The 21,477-nt window shown below is 41.1% G+C and overlaps 1 protein-coding gene across 1 annotated transcript in view; it reads right to left on the bottom strand.

The window, feature by feature from the left end:
- Positions 1-561: 561 nt before the first annotated feature.
- LOC138789256 (mucin-2-like) overlaps positions 562-21,477 on the bottom strand; it is a 70,062-nt gene continuing 49,146 nt past the window's right edge. The window contains exons 32-42 of the mRNA XM_069967856.1: positions 13,885-14,123; positions 12,506-12,680; positions 12,140-12,384; positions 11,854-12,037; positions 10,985-11,174; positions 10,726-10,901; positions 5,964-6,033; positions 3,280-3,392; positions 1,208-1,239; positions 694-871; positions 562-611 (exon numbers count right to left, since the gene is read on the bottom strand). Of these exons, the coding sequence (XP_069823957.1) occupies positions 562-611; positions 694-871; positions 1,208-1,239; positions 3,280-3,392; positions 5,964-6,033; positions 10,726-10,901; positions 10,985-11,174; positions 11,854-12,037; positions 12,140-12,384; positions 12,506-12,680; positions 13,885-14,123 (1,652 nt within the window). The remainder of the gene's footprint in view (positions 612-693; positions 872-1,207; positions 1,240-3,279; positions 3,393-5,963; positions 6,034-10,725; positions 10,902-10,984; positions 11,175-11,853; positions 12,038-12,139; positions 12,385-12,505; positions 12,681-13,884; positions 14,124-21,477) is intronic.

The following is a 21,477-nucleotide window of genomic DNA, read 5'->3' as shown; positions in this document are numbered from 1 at the left end:
TCTACAGCACTGTACTCTGACCCAGGAAGTCTCCTTCACCTTCCAAATCATAGCAGATCCACTTCAGGCTGGGGCTTACATCAGGGGACAGGACTGTGGAGGTAATCTCTTCGTAGCTGTAACCCCTTTTTCCCCTGACAGAGAGTGGTGCTATACTGTACCCACATCTGTCCTGCTCATTCCTTCATGCTCCCTGCAGTCTCTGTCAGCCCTTGTGTTTCCCTCTCCATTACTATACAGTAACTTATAACACATATTCTGCTGTTTCTGAATGTTTGTTTCATCTGTTTTACATGTTGTTCAGAATAATAAATTATTATTGTTGGGGTGTGGAACCAATTGTCGGCATTTCTATGATTTCTTATGGGAAAATTTGCTTTGGTTTTAGAGTGGATTTGGATTACAAGCACGGTCCTGGAATGAATTATGCTCGTAATCCAAGGCACCACTGTATATTATTTTAGGTATTTTCATTTGTAATGAAGTTTATTAATTGTAATTTGTCCATGTACTGAGCATGCCAACTTTCATCCATGAGCTGAGGCTGGTACTACAGCATAGTCATACTCTATTCAACAAGGTACAGCCTATGGATGGGAGTAGCACAGTATCTGATAAAAATATGGATAGAGGATATGCTATCAGTTCTACATATCGGAAAACCACATTAATTGTAAGGAATTACATACTTACTGCACACAGTCTCTTTACAGCAGGGGTCAGTGAGGCTGATCTGGACTTCAGGGTAGAAACCTTCTAAGCTACATTGTACTTCGGTCATCTCCTTGCACCTATGTTTTTGACAGGTGATCCCACTACCACCCTCAATGCAGATACAGTCCTGGCAACCCAGTTGAAACTTTTCTCCAAACTGTATAGAAATAAACCAGTGAAAATGTTATCCTTTATAGTAAGGACAAATTAAATATCTCAAAAACTGGATATTCACACAATCAAACTCCATTATGGATTGTTTTAAGTAACTTTGTTGAGGACACCCCCTACCACTACCACTACCAGTCTTCTATTAGCTCCAGCGAAAAGTCTTCTATTAGCTCCACAATCCTCTTTTGGATAGCAATAAAATGGAGTCCATTCCATTGTTTAGCTACTCTTCTTGTTGGCTCCATGTAAACTCAATACTTAATCCTTGAAAACTGTGTAAAGGACAAAAGAATACAGTACTACAAAATGGAGAAAAAAATACCTTTCGTGGTACATTATCAGGACCAACACATCCTAAAAGAAAAAGTACACAAAAACAAGATAATGTTACAGATATATAACAAATAGCATGCATTAGATCTCCCTCTGTCATGACAGATTGATATACTGTGATATAAAAGCAACAGATAGGCCTTATGCACACGTTCAGTATTTTTTTCTGGTCCTGAAACAACCCGCAAGAAATTGCGGATTGGACATCCGTATTCCATCCGTATTTCCGTAATTCCATTTTTTTACTACTCATTGCTTTTCAATGCACTTCATCCGTATTTTTTTTGCGGAAATACAGATGCCAACATGTTACAATCCGTAAACAATCCGTAACCAATTGATTTCAATGAGAGGATCCGCAAAAAAAAAATGGGTCCGCACCGGGTCCGCACTAGGACATGTCCTTTTTTTTTTTACGGATTGATTTTCATCCATTTCTGCTACTGATGGTGTGAATAGCCCAATAGACTTCAATGTGCACTAACTCGGATACGGAAATACGGATCCGTAAATTACAGAACGTGTGAATAAGGCCATACTGTCTCCATGCAATTTTAGCAGGATTGGAGCAGGATCATACAATAATCTCAAATTGGACTCTCCATTCTTCATTGACAACAAATACCAGAGAGGGATTGGAATTGTTGGAGTTCACGATTGGTGGTAATTGGCTTATACAAAAAGCATATAGCATGTTTTAATATAGCTTCTACAAATGTTGCAATAATATGAAAATTATTTGAATGTGTGTGTGTGTGTGTGTGTGTGTGTGTGTGTGTGTGTGTTATTTTCAATGATGTCACCTCTTGTTTCTGTTTTCTTGCTTTGTATTTCCTGCATTATCCCATTCTCAGTTAATAAAACATCAGACAGACTTAAAGGAGCTGTCCTTCCCATATTGCTGGGGCCTTTTGGAAATAAAGTAAAATTGAATAAAAAGGACCTATACTTGCTACCCCAGTCTCACATTGGTCTGTAGCTCCCATTTAGCTTCTACCTGTCCCCTGATCCCCTGTCTAGTGGTTAGCTATATGAGCAGTTCCTGGTCCACAAGAAGACAGCAGAGATGCTTTTTAAGAGGTAGATAAGGTTTCTTTTTTATTTTTCAAAGGCCCAAACAGTATAGAAAGTTTGTAAAACGTCGAACTTCCCCTTTAACTAACAACAGTGCAGGAGGCTGAAGAACAGGAAGTAAATAACGTTTTAAATAAAAAGCTTTAAAGAAGATGTTTTGTTAGTACTTTAAGAAAACCAAACTTTAAAAAAAGGACCATGCCACTGGGATCACTTCACCAGTTCCAACCGGGTAATATTAATAAAAAAATTGGTGTACCTGATGGTACATTCGCTTAAAACATACAGTCACACGTACAATATTTGCAGCATATTTTCACCTACATGTCAGGATTTACTCCTGCTGTTTTTGTGCTGTAACTAATGACAAAACATGCAGCTAAAGGCTTTGTTCACACTGCGTATGAATCCGTCCATAAATCGTACGCCGCCGTACATGTGCGGCTGAAACTACGGGCGTGAGAAAAATAGACATGCGGCCGGATGCGTATGAACCGAAAACATACGCCCGTAGTACAGTTATGCTTCCCTAGCTTGTTTCGAAGCGATCTGAGGCAGGTCATTTACTTGGAAATCTTCGCCCAGCCCCGTAAACCACACAGAACAGCATGGAAATCCACAGCAGTGAGTTTCAACATTTCTGTCCTCAAACAATGGTCTTGTTCATTTTTCACGGCGCCGTATACAATCCGGCCGTAAGCTCATATGTAGTGTGCATTGTGCGGGGGTATATCGTATACTTTCAAGCGAACGCATCAACCTCAAAACTACGTGCGTATATTCACGGTTCACACTACGGACGGATTCATACGCAGTGTGAACATAGCCAAAAACTGTACATATGAGGATTTTTTTTTTTTTACATAAATGAGGTATTCATAGATGAAATTAAAAAAAGAATGAAATTAGAACCTTACATTTATTTCAGTTTGGAATTATAGTGTATCTACAAGCAATACTAAATATTTGTAACCCAACAGTCCTTACCACAATTCTGGACACATATGTCCACAGCTGGACTGAAGTATATGGAGCCCTGAGGGCAGAAACATCCTTCCACCAAATGTTCATCATCTTTCATTATTGAATGTTCCTCTGGGCTAAAACACAAATAAAATGTTTATGTATATATGCACTGAATATTTCCATAAATCACCAAAAGGCCTAAGCCTCAGACTATGTATTGTGTATCCTCAAATAAGGCTTTAATCTATGGTTAGTTTTCAAATTATTTTACATTATGATAAATAAAATTTTATATTATTTTATATTTTATTTTAAATATTTTATATGAGATTATGGAGTATCTTGGAAAATTAGGCTGCATTCACACATCTGTAAAACCTGTCTACAATTTGTTTAAAAGGATTTGAATGGCCCCATTCATGCGTCAATATGTGTTATGTGGCCATGATCCATGCTGCAAAAAAAATGAACAAGTTCTTGTATGGACCCAGAAATAGAATTCTTAAATTTAGGAATTATAAAAACTGAAGGTATTAACATTATTATGTTCACACAACGTCATAAATGGAGAAAAAACATCCGATTTCGCTATTTAAATTTTTTTTAGTTTTTGCAGCAATTTAACTGACTTCAATGTAATTGCATTGAAGTCAATGGGAAGACGGACGTCCTATGCACTTAATGCATTGAAAAACGGATGTTTTTGCCGCGAACGTCAAAATAATGAACATGAACATTATTTTCAGATGTTTTTTGCAAATAGCGGACGTTTTTTATTAGTTGTTCACACACAGTTCTTCTATTGTCACCGTTCTTTCTCCGTTTGTACTATTAAATTCAATGGATTTTTCAATTAAGCCACAACCAAAGGGCAATTAGTAACCCCAAACTAAAATAATGTGCAAACACCCGTCATTGCACCAAGGGGATGCCAGGCTTCCAAAAACGTCCGTTATTTTAGACTCAAAATAACGGACTTCATTTTAAACAGAGCTGAAAAAAAACATTGTGTGAACATAGCCATACACAGACTTTTTTAACAGATTTTGTTAACATGACCAGTTTCTTGGAGTTTAACAGCTGTCATTTCCCTAAATGGCTAAAGAACATACTATACGGCCTGTACCGAAGGATCTGGAGGATCTTCTGGATAGGGATTTCCTTATTCAGTCTAAAATTTTAGTCAGGTGTATAATACCACTAAAATAATACACAATCTGGTATCCTAGAGGTAATAAAAGTAAACCGTGATACTAAAAGGAAGGAGGAAATAAAAAAGACAAAAAATGTCACAGAACAAATATGTATATAATTTCGTAGCTGACCAAGAAAAGTCCAGTGTAAACATTGCCCCATAGAACGAGTGATCTGATCTCGGAAACTGTAATCCCTAAAAATCCAGGTATTATACCGTATATCATAGGATAAGAAACTTACGTAGCTATTTGTCTCCTAGTCATCTTCGTTCTTTAAATCAGACATTAGCCACCTGTTAGTATTCCAATAATAAGAAACAACTCGGTGCAATACAGTATAGGGGAACGCCTCTCAGTAAACCTAGCACATTTCTGTCTCTGTACAGCAGGCACAGAAATCTACACCAGCTCCACAGCCTTGCCTCCTCCCTGTCTTATTATTATGTATTATAGTGCAATTTTTATTCATTTATTTTTTTACTGTATATGTCTTTTAAGATATTCTCACATAATGGACGTGCTTAAAGGAGAAGTCTGGCAAAACATGTTATTAAAGTATTGTATTGCCCCCCAAAAGTTATACAAATTACCAATATACACTTATTACAGGAAATGCTTACAAAGAGCTTTTTTCCTTGCACTTACTACTGCATCAAGGCTTCACTTCCTGGATAACATGGTGATGTCACCTCCTGGATAACATGGTGATGTCACTTCCTGGATAACATGGTGATGTCACGACCTGACTCCCAGAGCTGTGCGGGCTGTGGCTGCTGGAGAGGATGATGGCAGGGGGATGCTCAGTGTCCCTCCAATGCCCTGTGTCCCTCAGTGTCCCCCTGCCATCATCCTTTTTAGTAGCCATAGCCCGCACAAGCATTTCCCGCAATAAGTGTATAACTTTTGGGTGGCAATACAATACTTTAATAATAGTTTTTGCTGGACTTCTCCTTTAAGTGTTTATGGTGTTGTCGTCATACATATAGGTGTATTTATACATGTTCATGCCTTTTCGATACATTGTAACACCTGAGGAAGAAACCAATACGGCTTTAAAACACGCTATGTTTTATGCGTAGTATTTTCGTGGAATAAATTCTCTGATCCTTCTACCAGATCTCTCCTTCATTGTGACCTGTGCCCGTTGTGGATCCATGGGGAAGAAAAATAGTACAGTGATGCGAGTTACTTTACCATAAACAGAACATTTGTTCTTCTTTACATATATCTATGTGGTATATATCTGACTTTGCCTTCTTTGCTTCATGACACCCCCCCCCCCCTTTCAGCTGTCTTCAGATAGCAAGTGACATGAAGTAAGGGAGATTTCAAACCCCTCTGACAAAGTTATCCAAGGGCAGAAACACATGACCGCTGCCACTCTAGAGTTCCCAGTGAAGGTGCCCCAATGATGTCCATGTACACTCAGCACAGAACTCTGCAGTCAATCATTGGCCTAAGTGCAGAATATACTGCAGTGATCACCTATCTTATAACTATATTTCTTACATGGTTTCACAAGTTTTCGGTATAGCTGGACCACAGGCGTTATAGACCTTGTGTGAGGGGCACAGCATAGCTTCAAGAAAAAAAAAAAAAGAACATTAGCTCAGGATTGGTTACATTAAAACACACACTCTTTTTTGCTATGCAATGGCACAGTGCTAAAAAATGTGCTGGACTGCTTATGATTTAGTACCAAATAGTACAGTACTAGATTGCATGTGGGGAATAATGGCTTACTGATGCACTTTGCAAGGTGCTTTGTGAGCAGACTGTAAAGAAACAGATGCAACACAGCAAGGAATAAGTTACACTAAGCACTGGGTTGCTATTGTTGCTGCTGATGAGATACAAGGCGGTGGATGGGATTCTACTACAGAACTGTGAACATACATCAGTAGAGACACTGGTATTTCCAGAAGATGCAGCTGCCCCCTCAGCTTTATGGGTGGTGAGGAATGAAAGGGGGGCATTATTTAACTTAGAGGAACACTGTTGATTATTTTCAGCAGTTAGACTGGCTCAGCTTGAAGGTGCATAGCCCAGGCTTTTTATCCCCCTATTCTACGCACAGTACATATGGAGACCCATTTCTACTTCCTGTTTTCTCCTGATCTAGCTGTTAATAGACACAGATTTGCCCTAACAATAGTCAGTGAATAGCAGACTAGAAAGCAGGGAGACACCAAATGGCCAACAGGAAATACACAGGCGAGAGGGGCACTCTAGTGCAGCACTGTAGGATTTCAAAAAGGGCCTTTTCTTGTAGTTGGTAAAGAACGATTACTAAACTAAAGACGCAACTCTACTGTAGGCATCAAACAACAGACCACAGCAGCTCCTCCCTGTACTGGTCGATGTCTTCCTTACCAAAATTGTGCCGTTACCAACCACCAGAACCAGGCTGTTCTATAGAGGATGTGTAGCTTTAAACTGGATAGATTCTCAAGTGGGTTTTATTAATAAATCTCCATTATGACACAAATGTGACATTTATAAATAAGGCTATGTTCACACTCTGTATCAGACCGGCCGGGTCACGGAACGGCCAGTCTCTGCACGGACCATCCCGGCCAGTACTGCAGTACCGGATGGATGATCTTTCTGGCCGTAGTGTTCTGATCCGTGCCTGCATCAGAACTTGCCACTGCACACAATGAAGCAAGCAGCCGGAGCTGCGTGCTTCATTGTATGAACTGACATGGGTTTCTACGGCCGCAATTCACTGAATTGCGGCCGCAGAAAACTGACATTTGCAGGTTATTTGCGGGTCCGCATGGGATCCCGGCCGATGCATATATGATGTGTATACGCTCCAGCCGGGATCCCATTGGAATAGAGGCAGTGTTCACATAAAGTACAGCCATTGTTACTGATGGTACTTTTATGTAGTGTGAACATAGCCTAAGGCTGGGTTCACACGCTGTAACTGTGCGGCTGTATTTTTTATGCGGCTGTAAATGTGCGGGTGAAACTCCGGCCTTGGGAAAAAATAGACATGCGGCTCAAAACATACGGTCATTTACTTGGAAATCTGGTTCAACTAAAAATAACAAATAAAATGTTAAGAAAGTGATGCAAACACCTCTGGATGCATCTGGGAAAGCAGGAAAACAGTTTACATGAATCGCTATTACCGGGGTTTGCGATCCTCTGCACTATAGCCGATGTCTCTCATGGTTAATATATTGAATTAATAAAACACATTTTCTGTCTAATAAAGTCCCTTTTATTGTTCAATAATTAAATGTAAACGATTCCATCATTTTGCAATTAAATATACTGTTAAAATAAATATATATATAAATAAATGTATATTTATATATATATTTATTTTTTGACAGTATATTGAATTGCACAATGATGGATTCGTTAGAATTAAATTATTGACCAACGAAACTGTATTTATTTAAACGAAAATGTGTTTTCTTAATTAAATATTAATTAGTACAGGAAGCTCTATAAGCCGGTAATTCATATTCCCGGCAATAGAGCATTCTGTACTAATCATCACTTTACTTTACTCAAAACATCAAATGTTTCTTCTAATTATGTTGTGACAATAACATTATTAGAAGAAACATTTAGAATTATATGTGCGCTCAGCTGATTGGCTGTTCGGCTGAGCGCACATATAATAAGCCGGTCCGCAGTACAGTGACTTCATTGTGCTGCGGACCAGCGAAGAGGACACATCGGGGTGAGTATAGAGCTCTCCACACCCCCTCCCCAGCACTGCACCCCTCCCAGCAAGGAAGGGGGGTCAGTTAACCCCTTCCTTGCTGGGATGGGTGCAGTCTGACATCAGTCTGGCCCCCCGGGGGTTAAGGGGGATGCAATACATCCTCCCTTAATCCCTTGGGGGTCAGACTGTAAGCAGCGATCTGTAAAGATGCTGCATACTGTAAGGAGCACAACACCGCTCACAATGATGGGTGTTGTGCTCCTGTTTGTGTTTTTTTTGTGTGTTTCTCCCTTTTTGTTTTTCAGATATCGGTATCCTGGGGATTACGTCGGATTCCATGGACTACGTCGATGACCAGCGGTTGTTCTTTGAATTTTTTAAATAAAATGGTCAATGAGGGGTGTGGGGGTGTTTTTATTTGAATAAAAAATTTTTTAAACTTGTGTCTTGTCTTTATTTCTTTTCTTTTTAGACTTAGTAGTGGAAGCCGTCTAATAGACGGAATCCATTACTAAGTTGGGGCCTAGTGTTAGCCGGTATAAAATGGCTAACACTAACCCCCCATTATTACCCCAGTACCCAATGCCACCAGGGGTACTGGGAAGAGCCGGGTGCCAGTGGTCCCGGAGCGTCAAAATTGGCGCTCCTGGACCGGGCGGCAGCAGGCTGGTAAGATTTAGGCTGGGGAGGGCCTAAACCAATGGCTCTTCCCACCCTGGTGTTACCAGGCTGCTGTCGTTTGGTTTTTAACCCGGCTGGTTATAAAAATAGGGGGGACCCTATGCGTTTTTTTTTAATTATTTATTTATTTAAAAAAAAAAACCGCATAGGGTCCCCCCTATTTTTATAACCAGCCGGGTTAAAAACCAAACGACAGCAGCCTGGTAACACCAGGGTGGGAAGAGCTATTGTTTTAGGCCCTCCCCAGCCTAAATATTACCAGCCTGCTGCCGCCCGGTCCAGGAGCGCCAATTTTGACGCTCCGGGACCACTGGCACCCGGCTCTTCCCAGTACCCCTGGTGGCATTGGGTACTGGGGTAATAATGGGGGGTTAGTGTTAGCCATTTTATACCGGCTAATACTAGGCCCCAACTTAGTAATGGATTCCGTCTATTAGACGGCTTCCACTACTAAGTCTAAAAAGTAAAGAAATAAAGACAAGACACAAGTTTAAAATTTTTTTTATTCAAATAAAAACACCCCCACACCCCTCATTGACCATTTTATTTAAAAAATTCAAAGAACAACCGCTGGTCATCGACGTAGTCTATGGAATCCGACGTAATCCCCAGGATACCGATATCTGAAAAACAAAAAGGGAGAAACACACAAAAAAACAAACAAACAGGAGCACAACACCCATCATTGTGAGCGGTGTTGTGCTCCTTACAGTATGCAGCATCTTTACAGATCGCTGCTTACAGTCTGGCCCCCAAGGGGTTAAGGGAGGATGTATCGTATCCCCCTTAACCCCCGGGGGGCCAGACTGATGTCAGACTGCACCCATCCCAGCAAGGAAGGGGTTAACTGACCCCCCCCTTCCTTGCTGGGAGGGGTGCAGTGCCGGGGAGGGGGTGGGGAGAGCTCTATACTCACCCCGATGTGTCCTCTTCGCTGGTCCGCAGCACAATGAAGTGACTGTACTGCGGACAGGCTTATTATATGTGCGCTCAGCCGAACAGCCAATCAGCTGAGCGCACATATAATTCTAAATGTTTCTTCTAATAATGTTATTGTCATAACATAATTAGAAGAAACATTTGATGTTTTCATTAAAGTAAAGTGATGATTAGTACAGAATGCTCTATTGCCAGCAATATGAATTACCGGCTTATAGAGCTTCCTGTACTAATTAATATTTAATGAATAAAACACATTTTCTTGGAAATAAATTCAGTTTCGTTGGTCAATAATTTAATTCTAACGAATCCATCATTGTGCAATTAAATATACTGTCAAAAAATAAATATATAGATAAATATACATTTATTTATATATCTATTTTTTTTAACAGTATATTTAATTGCAAAATGATGGATTCGTTAGAAATAAATTATTGATCAACGAAAGTGTCTTGATTACAAATAAAATGTCTTTGATTAATTTAATATATTAACTATTAGAGGCATCGGCATTCGGCATCATTGCCGGCTATTTTTGAAGTACTCCGTACGGACCGCCTGTCAATCGACGGCCGCATGTCCAGCCGCAAACAATGGTCTTGTTCATTTTTTACGGGTCCGTTTACGATAGGGCCGTAGATTCAGAGATAGTGTGCACTGTGCAGCCGCATATCCTATACTTCCCAGCATACACACGAACCATCAAAAATACCGCCGCACAATTACAGCCGCACATACAGCCGCACTCTTACAACGTGTGAACCGAGCCTAAAACTGATGTGCTTAATGTAGAAACCTAGAGAATGAATGGTCTCTAATGCTCTATAGATGAGCCAGGTCCTGGCCGTTGGTGATTGCATAGAGCTATTTTTCTTGGGTAATGAGTGTTTTTTGTATGACCGTAAAATCACATATATTGCTCCAGTTCTATGGTATCTTGGTCAACTAAAAAAAACTTACAACATTCTGGAACTTGACTCCTCCAGTCAATACAAATTCCTTGATCTCTACATAGTTGAGCATAATGTTGCAAACTGGAACATTCAATCTTGGGTCTTGAAACATGGCAGGTGTCGTATAGACAGGACTCGTAATAATCATTGGGTGACACGATCTTGTGGCACTTCTGGAAGGTTCTAGATATGAATAGAACATGGAACCAATGATAATTCTGGTTTAAACAATGGCAAATTTAATCATATGGAAGCTAAATGCTTACGGTCCTAGGATGAGGCTGCAAAGTGATGATGGTTGACAGGTGGGGGAAGGAGTCCCTGTAGTCATAATGTGGCCACAATTAGGTTTTTTGGAGTCATCTATGATCCAGGAATCAGCCATAATTTCGCATTTTGATACAATATTACCATCACGTGTCCTGCAGTCATCTGACTGGTTGTTAGTGCATGTGCCTGCATTAAGAGAATGGAGCAAAGTTACTTTGCAAGCAGTTTTATAACTTATAACAGCAAGTTATGTCTGTCTGGCCAGGATATACATCAAGCTATATGAACTTAAAGAACATTGCATTGAGATTCTCATTTTATATCACAGCATTACTGGTAGCTTGCATTGCTTTCATAGAGTAAGATAGCTGCATACAGGATTAACTTACTAGGGTTCAACACTTTATACTTGCAGTCTGGGTCTTTTAACAATACCCACATGGAAGGTGCTTACCACAATCCCACTTTATTTTAAGGGCATTATCCAGCAAAACATGGGCACTTTCTTCTAGAGATAACACGACTTTTGTCTGCAGTTCAGCTGTGGTTTGCAATCAAGCGCTACTCACTTCAATGGAACTAAGTTGCAAAGCCCCACCCAAACTGGAGACAAGAGTGGTGCTGTCTCTGGAAGAAAGTGGCCATTTTTTTGTCACGCTGAATAACCCCTTTAACTTTGTTCCCACCATTTTTTTTTGGGGGGGGGCTCTTCAGGATGACAGCTCCTTCACCATCCTATATAGCTTCCAAGCAACAGAAATCATGATCTGTCTGAGAAACTCTACAGGAAAAACTTTCGGTGCACACAATCTCAAAAAGCAGCCAGAACTAGGTAAAATGGTGGGAGATGTTTTCGAGAACTCACCACACTGTCCTTGTGTATTATGGCCGAAATGATGAAAAGGCAGTTTGATAGAGAAAGCCAACCCATTGTATGTAATATTAGTGCCCAGTTCTGGTATTTCCACCACATAATAGACGCCCAAGGTATAAATTTTCACCCCATATTTCTTGTATGGCACACCAACGGTTTCTCCATTTACGGAAACCTACAGAAAAAGACACAAAGTAAAAATTATATTGCTCACATTTCCGTTTAGATTGTGCACAGTACTACTGACACTAGTGACAGTGTTTTGGACAGCTTTTACCTGTACATTGGTGTCTTCTAAGCCTCTAACAAAAAGTTGAATTTCTTGAGTATTATGGCGAACAATCAGTTTTTGAGGGCAAGACACTGAATCGTTTGTTCCGCAGTCATAGTTATCTATGTAGATAGCGAAGTTATTCTTCTTTTCTATCTCCTCCACTAGAGTATAAGTGCAGATGCCTTGGAAAGTGTAATAGGTTCCATCAAACGTCTTATAGTGGGGATCGCCCCAGCCGGAGCACAAACCTGCGTAATAGAAGTCACATCTGTAAGTTGTGGACATTGCTGAATAAAATGAGATTTACAACCTACAGGAGGTGATTATTTATAGTTAACCCTAAAAACAAAATCAGAGGGTCACACTTACAGTCACACTCCCAGTGCCAGCAGCATTTGTCATCATCTGGTACCACTACTGGTGGATATCCATTGGCACATGTGATCACTGGTGGAGGCTCACACTTCCGTTCGATAATCTCTACTGTGTGAGTTTCAAGGCATCTGGCCATGGTGCAATTATCCAGCATCCATGTTTCATTGGGCTGGAGAAATACACATTTTAAGGAAATAACCTCTAAAAGATCCTCTGAAGAAAAATGTGTTTGTAAGTAGAATCTCAAACTACCATTTTCTGCATAAGAAAGAGGGATTTTGCCATATTTATGCTGTATATGTCTCAATGGATATATTGCCATAAGATCATACAGTTCTTGGAGAGTGCTAAACCATGCCTACATTATAGTAAACAAAAAGAGTGCTATGTGCTGCCCAGATAGTGCCATAGTGCAGTTGTGTTATATGGACAATGTGAATCCAATTAGTACCATTTAGAACCCAGATAATTTGTTACTTGGCTCAGTACCATTAGGTCCAAAAATATGTAGTCTAAAACAATGCCCACATAAAGTTCTAGAGTACCATGGAGTAGTGCTTCTCAATTCCAGTCCTCGAGGCAACCAACAGGTCACGTTTTGAGGATTTCCTTAGTATTCCACAGGTGAATGATGCTCAGTGCATCATGTATTATCACAGGTGCTCTTTCTATGGGATAGCGTCAAAACATGACCTGCTGGTGGGCCATGAGGACTGGAATTGAGAAGCTTTGCCATAGAGTGTAAGGCTATATTCACATACAATAAAATAGTCATAAGAGTAGATAAAACAGTGTGTACACAGATGAAAAAAAAGTTCTTTCAGTATTTTGCAAAAGCAGGTATTAAATAATGAGCATGTTTATTATATAGATGGTCATAATCAATTAGACTTTACTCTATATGGTACATGCACACTGCTGGTCAAGTGGATGGCCGTCATTTAAAGGCAAATAACGGCCATTGTTTTAAAATAACAGTAATTATTTGCCATTAAATGACGGCCATCCACTCAATTGTAACAGTGTGTGAACAGAGCCTTTCTGTGTTATCAATCCACTCCTGGTTTCGGTTGCAAAATACTGACCAAAATACTGAGCAAAAATACTGTGTGAGAACACAGCCTTATATTGAAAAAAATGGCTGTGTTTTTATGTTAAAATTACGGCCATATTTTCCTTTTTTTTAACTGTGTGTGAACATAGCCATATAGGCCTCTGTGACCATAAGTAAAAAAAAACTTCTACACTGGTTTGTTTCTATTATAAGTCCATGGGCATGGACATTGCACATACACTGCAAAATGTTATTTCTTCCTTATCTTGTTATATTTTCTGATTCAACTTTTTATTATTTCATTATTTCAAGTTACTACCTTTCGAAATTTCTCAAACAGACAACCAGGTTCAGGTCTGTGCCTTGTACTCCTTGAATTGACTTGCGGAGATGTGCTATTCAAAGTGGGGAAAATATTTGATGTTGATTTCAATGCTGGCGCTGGGGTACTCGCTGGAGTAGATGTGCAAAGCAATTTCTCCACTTCAATTTTACATTCCATATTGCATTTGACTTTGTGGCACCAGGTTCCATTGGTTACTTTGCTGATAACTTCCCCTGGGGGATGATATTACACATATATTTAACAAAGTCATTATAAAGGATCTGTCAGTTCTCCTAACAACTGATTTAATTTCTGCATTTTTTTTTTTTGCTACCTTTGCACACTAAAGCTATGTTCACACAACGTTTAACAGCGTACGTTGCATAGTACATATCGGCTGCAGGCACGTTCTTTTTTCACAATTGATTTGCAGGCACATTATTCTAACGACCATTCTAAAGATCGGGCGTTAGAATAACAATGTCTGAACACAGTGGGCGGCATTGCATTGACTTCAATACAATGCCGCCCCTGCAGTAAAGAACGGACGCTGAGGCAATTGCAATCAGCATCCGTTCTTTACTTAAAAAGAACGTTGTGTGAACTTAGCCTAAGGTTAGGTTCACACAATGTGAAAAAACAGCCGTTTTATGTAAAAAAACGGCCGTTTTTGCTGCGATTTAACTGACTGCAATGGCATTGCATTGAAGTCAATGGGAGGACGGAAGTCCAATGCACACAATGCATTGAAAAAATGACTCTTTTTTTTCCCCGCAGTAAAAACGTCCGTTTTTCAATGCATTGTGTGCATTGGACGTCTGTCCTCCCAATGACTTCAATGCATTGCCATTGCAGTCAGTTAAATAGCGGCAAAAACGGAAGTTCTTTTTAAAACGGCCGTTTTTTGACGTTGTGTGAAACTAGCCTAAGGGTACATTCACATTTACTGTATCCCATGTGGTTCTTCTGTGCAGTGATTCTGCACTAAAAAAAAGTCAATGTATTTAAAGGGAACCAATCCCCTCCCTGAAGTAGAGTGAGTTGTCCACGGTACCTTACAGAGGCCAGACACAGTTCTCCCATACTGTGCTCTGCAGTCTCTACAGGGCAGCAAATTCATAATTTTTATCTTTAACGGGGTACTCTGATGAAAATCTTTTTCTTTCAGATCAACTGGTTTTAAAACATATAGATTTGTAATTTACTTCTATTTAAAAAGCTCAAGTCTTCCCATACTTATCAGCTGCTGTGTGTTCTGCAGGAAGTGGTGTTTTGTTTTCAGTCTGACACAGTGCTCTCTGCTGCCACCTCTGTCTAAGACAGGAATTTTCCAGAGCAGTAACAAATCCCCATAGAAAACCTCTCCTGCAGGGGCGTGGCTTGGCACGCTGCATGGACGGCTGCTGTTAGGGGAAGCTCCGTTCAGGGCCTAAGCAAACATCCGAGCTAGAGCCACTATGCCAGACCCTAAGAAGCCGGACAAGCAGGGGAAGAAGAGGGAGAGCACCAAGAACACCCTGGGAACTGCAGAAACTACTAAGCCGACGCAGAAAGCTGAAAACGGCACAAGAACAAGCCGCAGCACTTCACAGAAGGAGCGGGCGGCCATCTTGGTAGAGGCGCGGACCCGAGAAGCACCCGAAACCCCGGGCTCAGCGGCTCAGACTCTCGCCCCAGACAGTGCGGTGGTGAGTAGGGAGCTAAGCGCTCCTCTCCGACACCCCCAGACCCCAGCTTACCCCTCGGATGGCGAAGATATCCCGCTGAGAAACCCCGCACCACTGAGCATGCGCGCGGCCATCTTGGATGTGGCATCGGGCCGCGACGGCAGTGAATGCCACAGGCACAAGGAAGGGGATGCTGTAACAGAGGCCATGGCAAGCAAAGAAGCCTCAGCAGCACCCCATCAGCACGCACAGTCCTCTGAGGGTCATTTGGGGAGGTATGATGAAGGGCACAGACCCCACACCAAACAAACAAAGCAAACGGCCATCTTAGAGGAGGCAGAGCCTCAACAAAAACATAAACATACAATGAATTTGTCTGTGGAATGCTCTCAGTTAGAGCAATCAATGTCTACAGCCCAACAAGATCACAAACAGCCACAGATTACAAAGGGTTTTATACCAGACAGCCCCAGCTATAATAGAAATGAAGATGTCCAAGAGAGAGAACAAATATCTCACTCCTTGACAAAGGACAATACAAATCAAGAAACCCTAAAGGTCATCTGGGACCCTAAAAACTCTTCATATGGTGCAGAAATGGTCGGCCCCTCTGCCAAAATCATGATACCAGCTATGTCTGATACGTGCCTAAACCAATTGGTAAGCAGTGACACAGAGGGTCCTGCACTACAAGCCAAAAAGCTCCAAAAGTCAAGCCCTAGGGAACAACAGCTTCTTACTACAGAGGGGTTCCCACAGTGCAGACCACTAAATGACTCCCCGACGGGTGATAGTCAAATGGACACACATCCTCAACAAAAAAAGAGGGCGCAAGATTCAGACAGTTCTGAAGGTTCCACGACCCCGATGGACTCTGACTATGAACCTTCTCAACCAAACAAAAGGAAAATGCTGAGAACCCCGAAAAAACACCTGGTACATAAACAGACTTCACTTAACAATGGTTCTTCCTCCGAAGATTTCTCAGCCTCTTCAGAGGACTCGGTGATCCTCAATCCCTTATCTTCCAGCACGAAACAGTCAATCCCTACCGAAAGTGCCATGCAAGCATTACAAGGCCATCCTGAACTCCAGGCTCTCCTAACATTGATTCCTTCTAAACAGGACTTAAACAACCTTGCTACAGATCTCAAGGCCACGTGGCGAAAAGACTTAGCAGTGGTGAATAAAAAAGTCACAGCCCTGGAATCTAAATCATCAGTCCTAGAAAAAACACAGAACAGACATGATATCCAGATCAAAGAACTGATCAATTGCACAGAATCTCTCAAACTATCCCAAAAGATGATCACCCTAAGGCTAGACGACGTTGAGAACAGGAGTCGCAGGAACAATATCCGCATTAGAGGTGTTCCAGAAGAAATTCGTGCTACAGATTTATATAGTGCCGTTTCATCTATATTCAACAGGATCTTAATGAGACCACAAGACACATACATTGAGCTAGACAGAGTCCACAGAGCTCTCAAGCCTAGAGGCAAGGACTCCAAGAGACCAAGAGACATAATCTGCCGTGTACATTTCTACCTACTTAAGGAAGAGATAATGAGAAAAGCTAAAGACATCCACGACATTGACTTTAATGGTCATAAAATACAACTCTTTACTGATTTGTCCCTCCTACTTTTACGTCAAAGAGCAGCGCTCAAACCTCTCACACAAATTCTATACGAACGCAAGCTCCAATATAAGTGGGGCTTTCCGTTCTCACTATCCGTCAGATCCCCAGGAGGTCCCATCATATTGAGTGAACCAAAAGAATTGCAGAACTTTCTCAAAGCTCTCAACTTGCCAACAATCTATTTACCAGAATGGTGTGAGCTACATGAAACCATGGTACTACCACCCCCAAGATATTATTCGCAACTGGAAAGTGGACCTTCGAGAAGTCAGAAGAATCCAACCCAACAACCGCTCCCGCAAAGGGAAAAAAAGAAGATGTCAAACCTGGGAGAGAGAGTCCAGAGCCAAGTGACTGCCCATAACACCTAAGTGACTTCTCTTATTATTTCATTTGTTTTTAGGTCGTACAAGACTCTGATTCGTTAGTTTTGGAATAATGCACCGACAGGTTACTTCCTTAGTCCGAAAAAGAGAATCTCCATATCTTATGATGTTGTGTGATTAACACACTATTGCCAAATTAGGGAAGCTGTTTAACTCCCTTCCACAGATATATATCTGAGCGTGCAACATATCATAGACGTCACCCTACTAAGATAAGAACTTACTCTCCACTCTAGTATCCCTTCTCCTCATAGCTGCTAAATCTTATACTCATAGTCCGTTAAATACCACTAAACCTTCATTCTAGGCTTGAATATACACTCCTGATAGATACCATAATTGGCCCGAACACCCAGAGTAGTACTCCTTCCAGGTGACGTGTCAACCTACCCTCCCATTAGGGTGTCCTGATTAGCAGGACCGAGTGACTTTGTTATCACTTTTTGTTAGTCCCCGTGCGTTACTTATACAAAGGACGCTGCTTTCTTTATTTCTTGCCCTATTCATTGATAATTCCTCCCCCCTATCCTACCCATATCCCTTTACTCAGTTTCATAGATACGACCCTCCCTGGCCTAGGCCGTAGAGTTCATTTGCAAGGTTTGAAAATTTAACAGTATTTAATTGATTCAGTTGTTCATTTATTAGTTGTACTATCAACTTACGTAAATTGTTAACCTTGTTTCTTTTATTTTTCCACCTTGCTCTTCTTTACCTTCCTAGGTCCCGTCATCCGAACTAACTTCATCTCGACCTCTCTATAAGAGACAAACCAGTCTCACGTGACCCCTGACATCGCCGAGTCCTCCGCTTTAGTCTGATAGAAGCCCCGCTCCTCAAAGGATTCATTTGCTATAAAATCGTGAGTGTACCCATTCATTACAAATACACAGCATGTCAGAAACAACATTTAGCTCATTGAATGTCAATGGGCTCAATGTGCCGGAGAAACGCTCCAACATCTTATACTCCCTTCACAAAAAGAATGCACAAGTAATTTTTTTGCAGGAAACTCATTTTCAAACTAACTTGATTCCTGATCTCTCCAAAAACAGGTATTATCCCACATGGTACCATTCCACCTCAGATAATAGGAAGGTCAAGGGCGCCTCTATTGGGATACACAAAAATCTCTCCCATACTATTCTAGATGCCAAAACTGATCCGGAGGCGAGGTTCGTTTTTCTGAATTGCAAAATAGAGGACATAACACTCACCTTAGCTAGCGTTTATGCACCTAACCACGGACAGGTAGATTTCATGATCAATCTACTTAACGACCTAGCCAGCTTCGCCAAGGGAGAAATCATCTTAGGAGGCGATCTTAACATTCCCCTGAACCCACTCTCAGATACCTCAACAGGCAAAACTAAAATAGCTCACAAAAAGATCAGAGCCTTACAAAATGCCTTGAGAGATCTTAGGCTGCTTGATACCTGGAAAATCAGTAACCCAACCTTAAAAGACTTCACACACTACTCTGCGCCGACAAACACATATAGCAGAATCGACTATATATTTGCCTCACAATCTGTGTTAAATTGTGTAAAAGAATCAACAATTGGCAATTCCTTTCTCTCTGATCATGCACCCGTCTTCACCACTTTCAAATTTTTACCCAAGAAAAATCTCGCGGCCATGTGGAGATTAAATGAATCTCTCCTTGAAGACCGAGTCTGTGTGGAGGCACTATTAAGCTCCTTTGATATATTTAAGGAAGCTCATGAACATGACCCCACAGCTGTAACCTTTCAGTGGGAGGCCTTCAAAGCCTCTACCAGAGGGGTTCTTATCTCACATGGGGCGAGATTGAAAAGGGAAAGCGCCAAACAATTAAACAGTTTATTTAGTAAATTACACAAGTTGGAAGCCGCCCACAAGGAATCATTACGCAGACAGACCCTTTTAGAACTTAACGAGACTCGCTGTAAAATAAAGGATGTTCTACACAAACAGTACAAGAAAGCTGTACAGGTGTGTGGGAAGATTTTTTATACTTACAGTAATAAGCCCAGCAAATTTTTAGCCAAGGCCCTCAAAAACAAAAGCAAATTTAATAGTATTCCATCCATTACTACCCCAGAAGGCACTTTAACTTACAACACAGGTGAAATCTCTAGATCCTTCAAAGATTTTTATGATAGCCTATATCAATTACCTACACCAAAATACCCCAGAGCTCAAACACACACTCAACGAGAGACTGAACTTACGGATTATATAAATAAAACCGCTCTCCCTACCATCTCAACCGAAACTAAAGAACATTTAGAAGAACCATTCACGAACGATGAGATTAAAAATATCATTAAAAATCTCCCCACGGGGAAAAGCCCAGGTCCAGACGGTTACACAGCAGCCCTATACAAAAAATTCTCTGATATATTTACCCCCTTACTAGTTAAACTGTTCAATTCGATCACTGACAAACAAAAATTCGCCCCAGCCTTTCTGGAAGCTATCATAACGGTGCTCCCGAAAGAAGGCAAAGACCCGAACTTCTGCGGAAATTACAGGCCGATATCACTCCTAAACGTAGATACTAAGATCTATGCGAAGGCTATAGCTAATAGGCTCTCGGGACTCCTTGAATCCCTAGTCGATCCGGACCAAGTGGGGTTCGTCCCTGGCAGGGAGGCAAGGGACAACACTCTCAGAGCGTTTGCTCTTGCAAATTATGCCCACAATAAGAAGCTTCAAACAGTACTGCTGGCGCTAGACGCAGAGAAGGCGTTCGACCGGATCGATTGGGGATTCATGGAAGCTACTCTGAAACAGATTGGACTAGGTCCCATCTTACTTCATAAGATCAAAGCCCTCTATACTAACCCCCAAGCGAGAATCAAAATCAATGGCACCTTGTCTGAATCAATCCATATTAAGAACGGCACCCGCCAGGGATGTCCTCTATCCCCCCTACTCTATGTTTTGTGCATGGAGCATCTTCTCAACGCAATAAGGCTGAACTCCGACATAGGTGGCATTCAGGTAGGGGACAGAAGACATATCTGCTCAGCTTATGCTGATGACCTGCTTCTCTTCCTCACAAAACCGCACACCTCTCTTCCCTCCCTGCTCGCTACTATCAAAGAGTTCTCGACCTTTAGCAACTACAAATTAAATCTTAAAAAATGCGAAGCTCTATGTTTAGCGACTCCAGATAACATAAAAACTACTCTAAAGGAAAATTTCCAATTCAAATGGAACAATTCATCGCTCAAATACTTAGGTACTCATATTACCACCTCACCTATAGACACTATAAAGAAAAATTTTACTCCCCTACTTCAAAAAATAAAAGAAGACTTGTTGTTTTGGGACAAAAAGGACTTATCTTTAGTGGGCAGGATTAATACCCTAAAAATGAATGTTATCCCAAGAATCTTATACTTATTTCAGACAGTTCCGACAGCCCTAACAAACACATACCTCAATAAAATGAATTCAATCCTTTCCAAATTCATATGGTCGAACAAACCTCCAAGGATCGCTGCCAGAATACTGATGAGACCAAAACTAGAAGGTGGCTTGGCTTTTCCAAGTTGTAAATTTTATTACTGGGCTTCAGTTTTGACTAGAGTCCTAGACTGCTTCCATAATAGGCAGAAGAAACTCTGGGTTAACCTAGAGCACGCTATCAATAATCTTGACCCGACCGCGATCCTCTGGACGACAAAGGAATCACTTAAACTATATACAGCTCTCTCATGCTCGCCCATTAGCGCCTCTATTGTAGCTCTAGCGAACTCACTAAAACACCCACACAACCGTCTATTTAAAGCAAACGGGCCCCTTATCCCCCTAGGCAATAATTATAGCTTCCTCCCAGCGCTCCACAAACACTACTTTCTAGGTATGCCAACAAATGCAGGTATTACTTTCCATTCTCTCA

The sequence above is a fragment of the Dendropsophus ebraccatus genome, chromosome 4 (genome assembly GCF_027789765.1).
Source record: "Dendropsophus ebraccatus isolate aDenEbr1 chromosome 4, aDenEbr1.pat, whole genome shotgun sequence".
NCBI lineage: Eukaryota > Metazoa > Chordata > Amphibia > Anura > Hylidae > Dendropsophus > Dendropsophus ebraccatus.
This window is presented reverse-complemented; position numbering and strand designations above follow the sequence as displayed.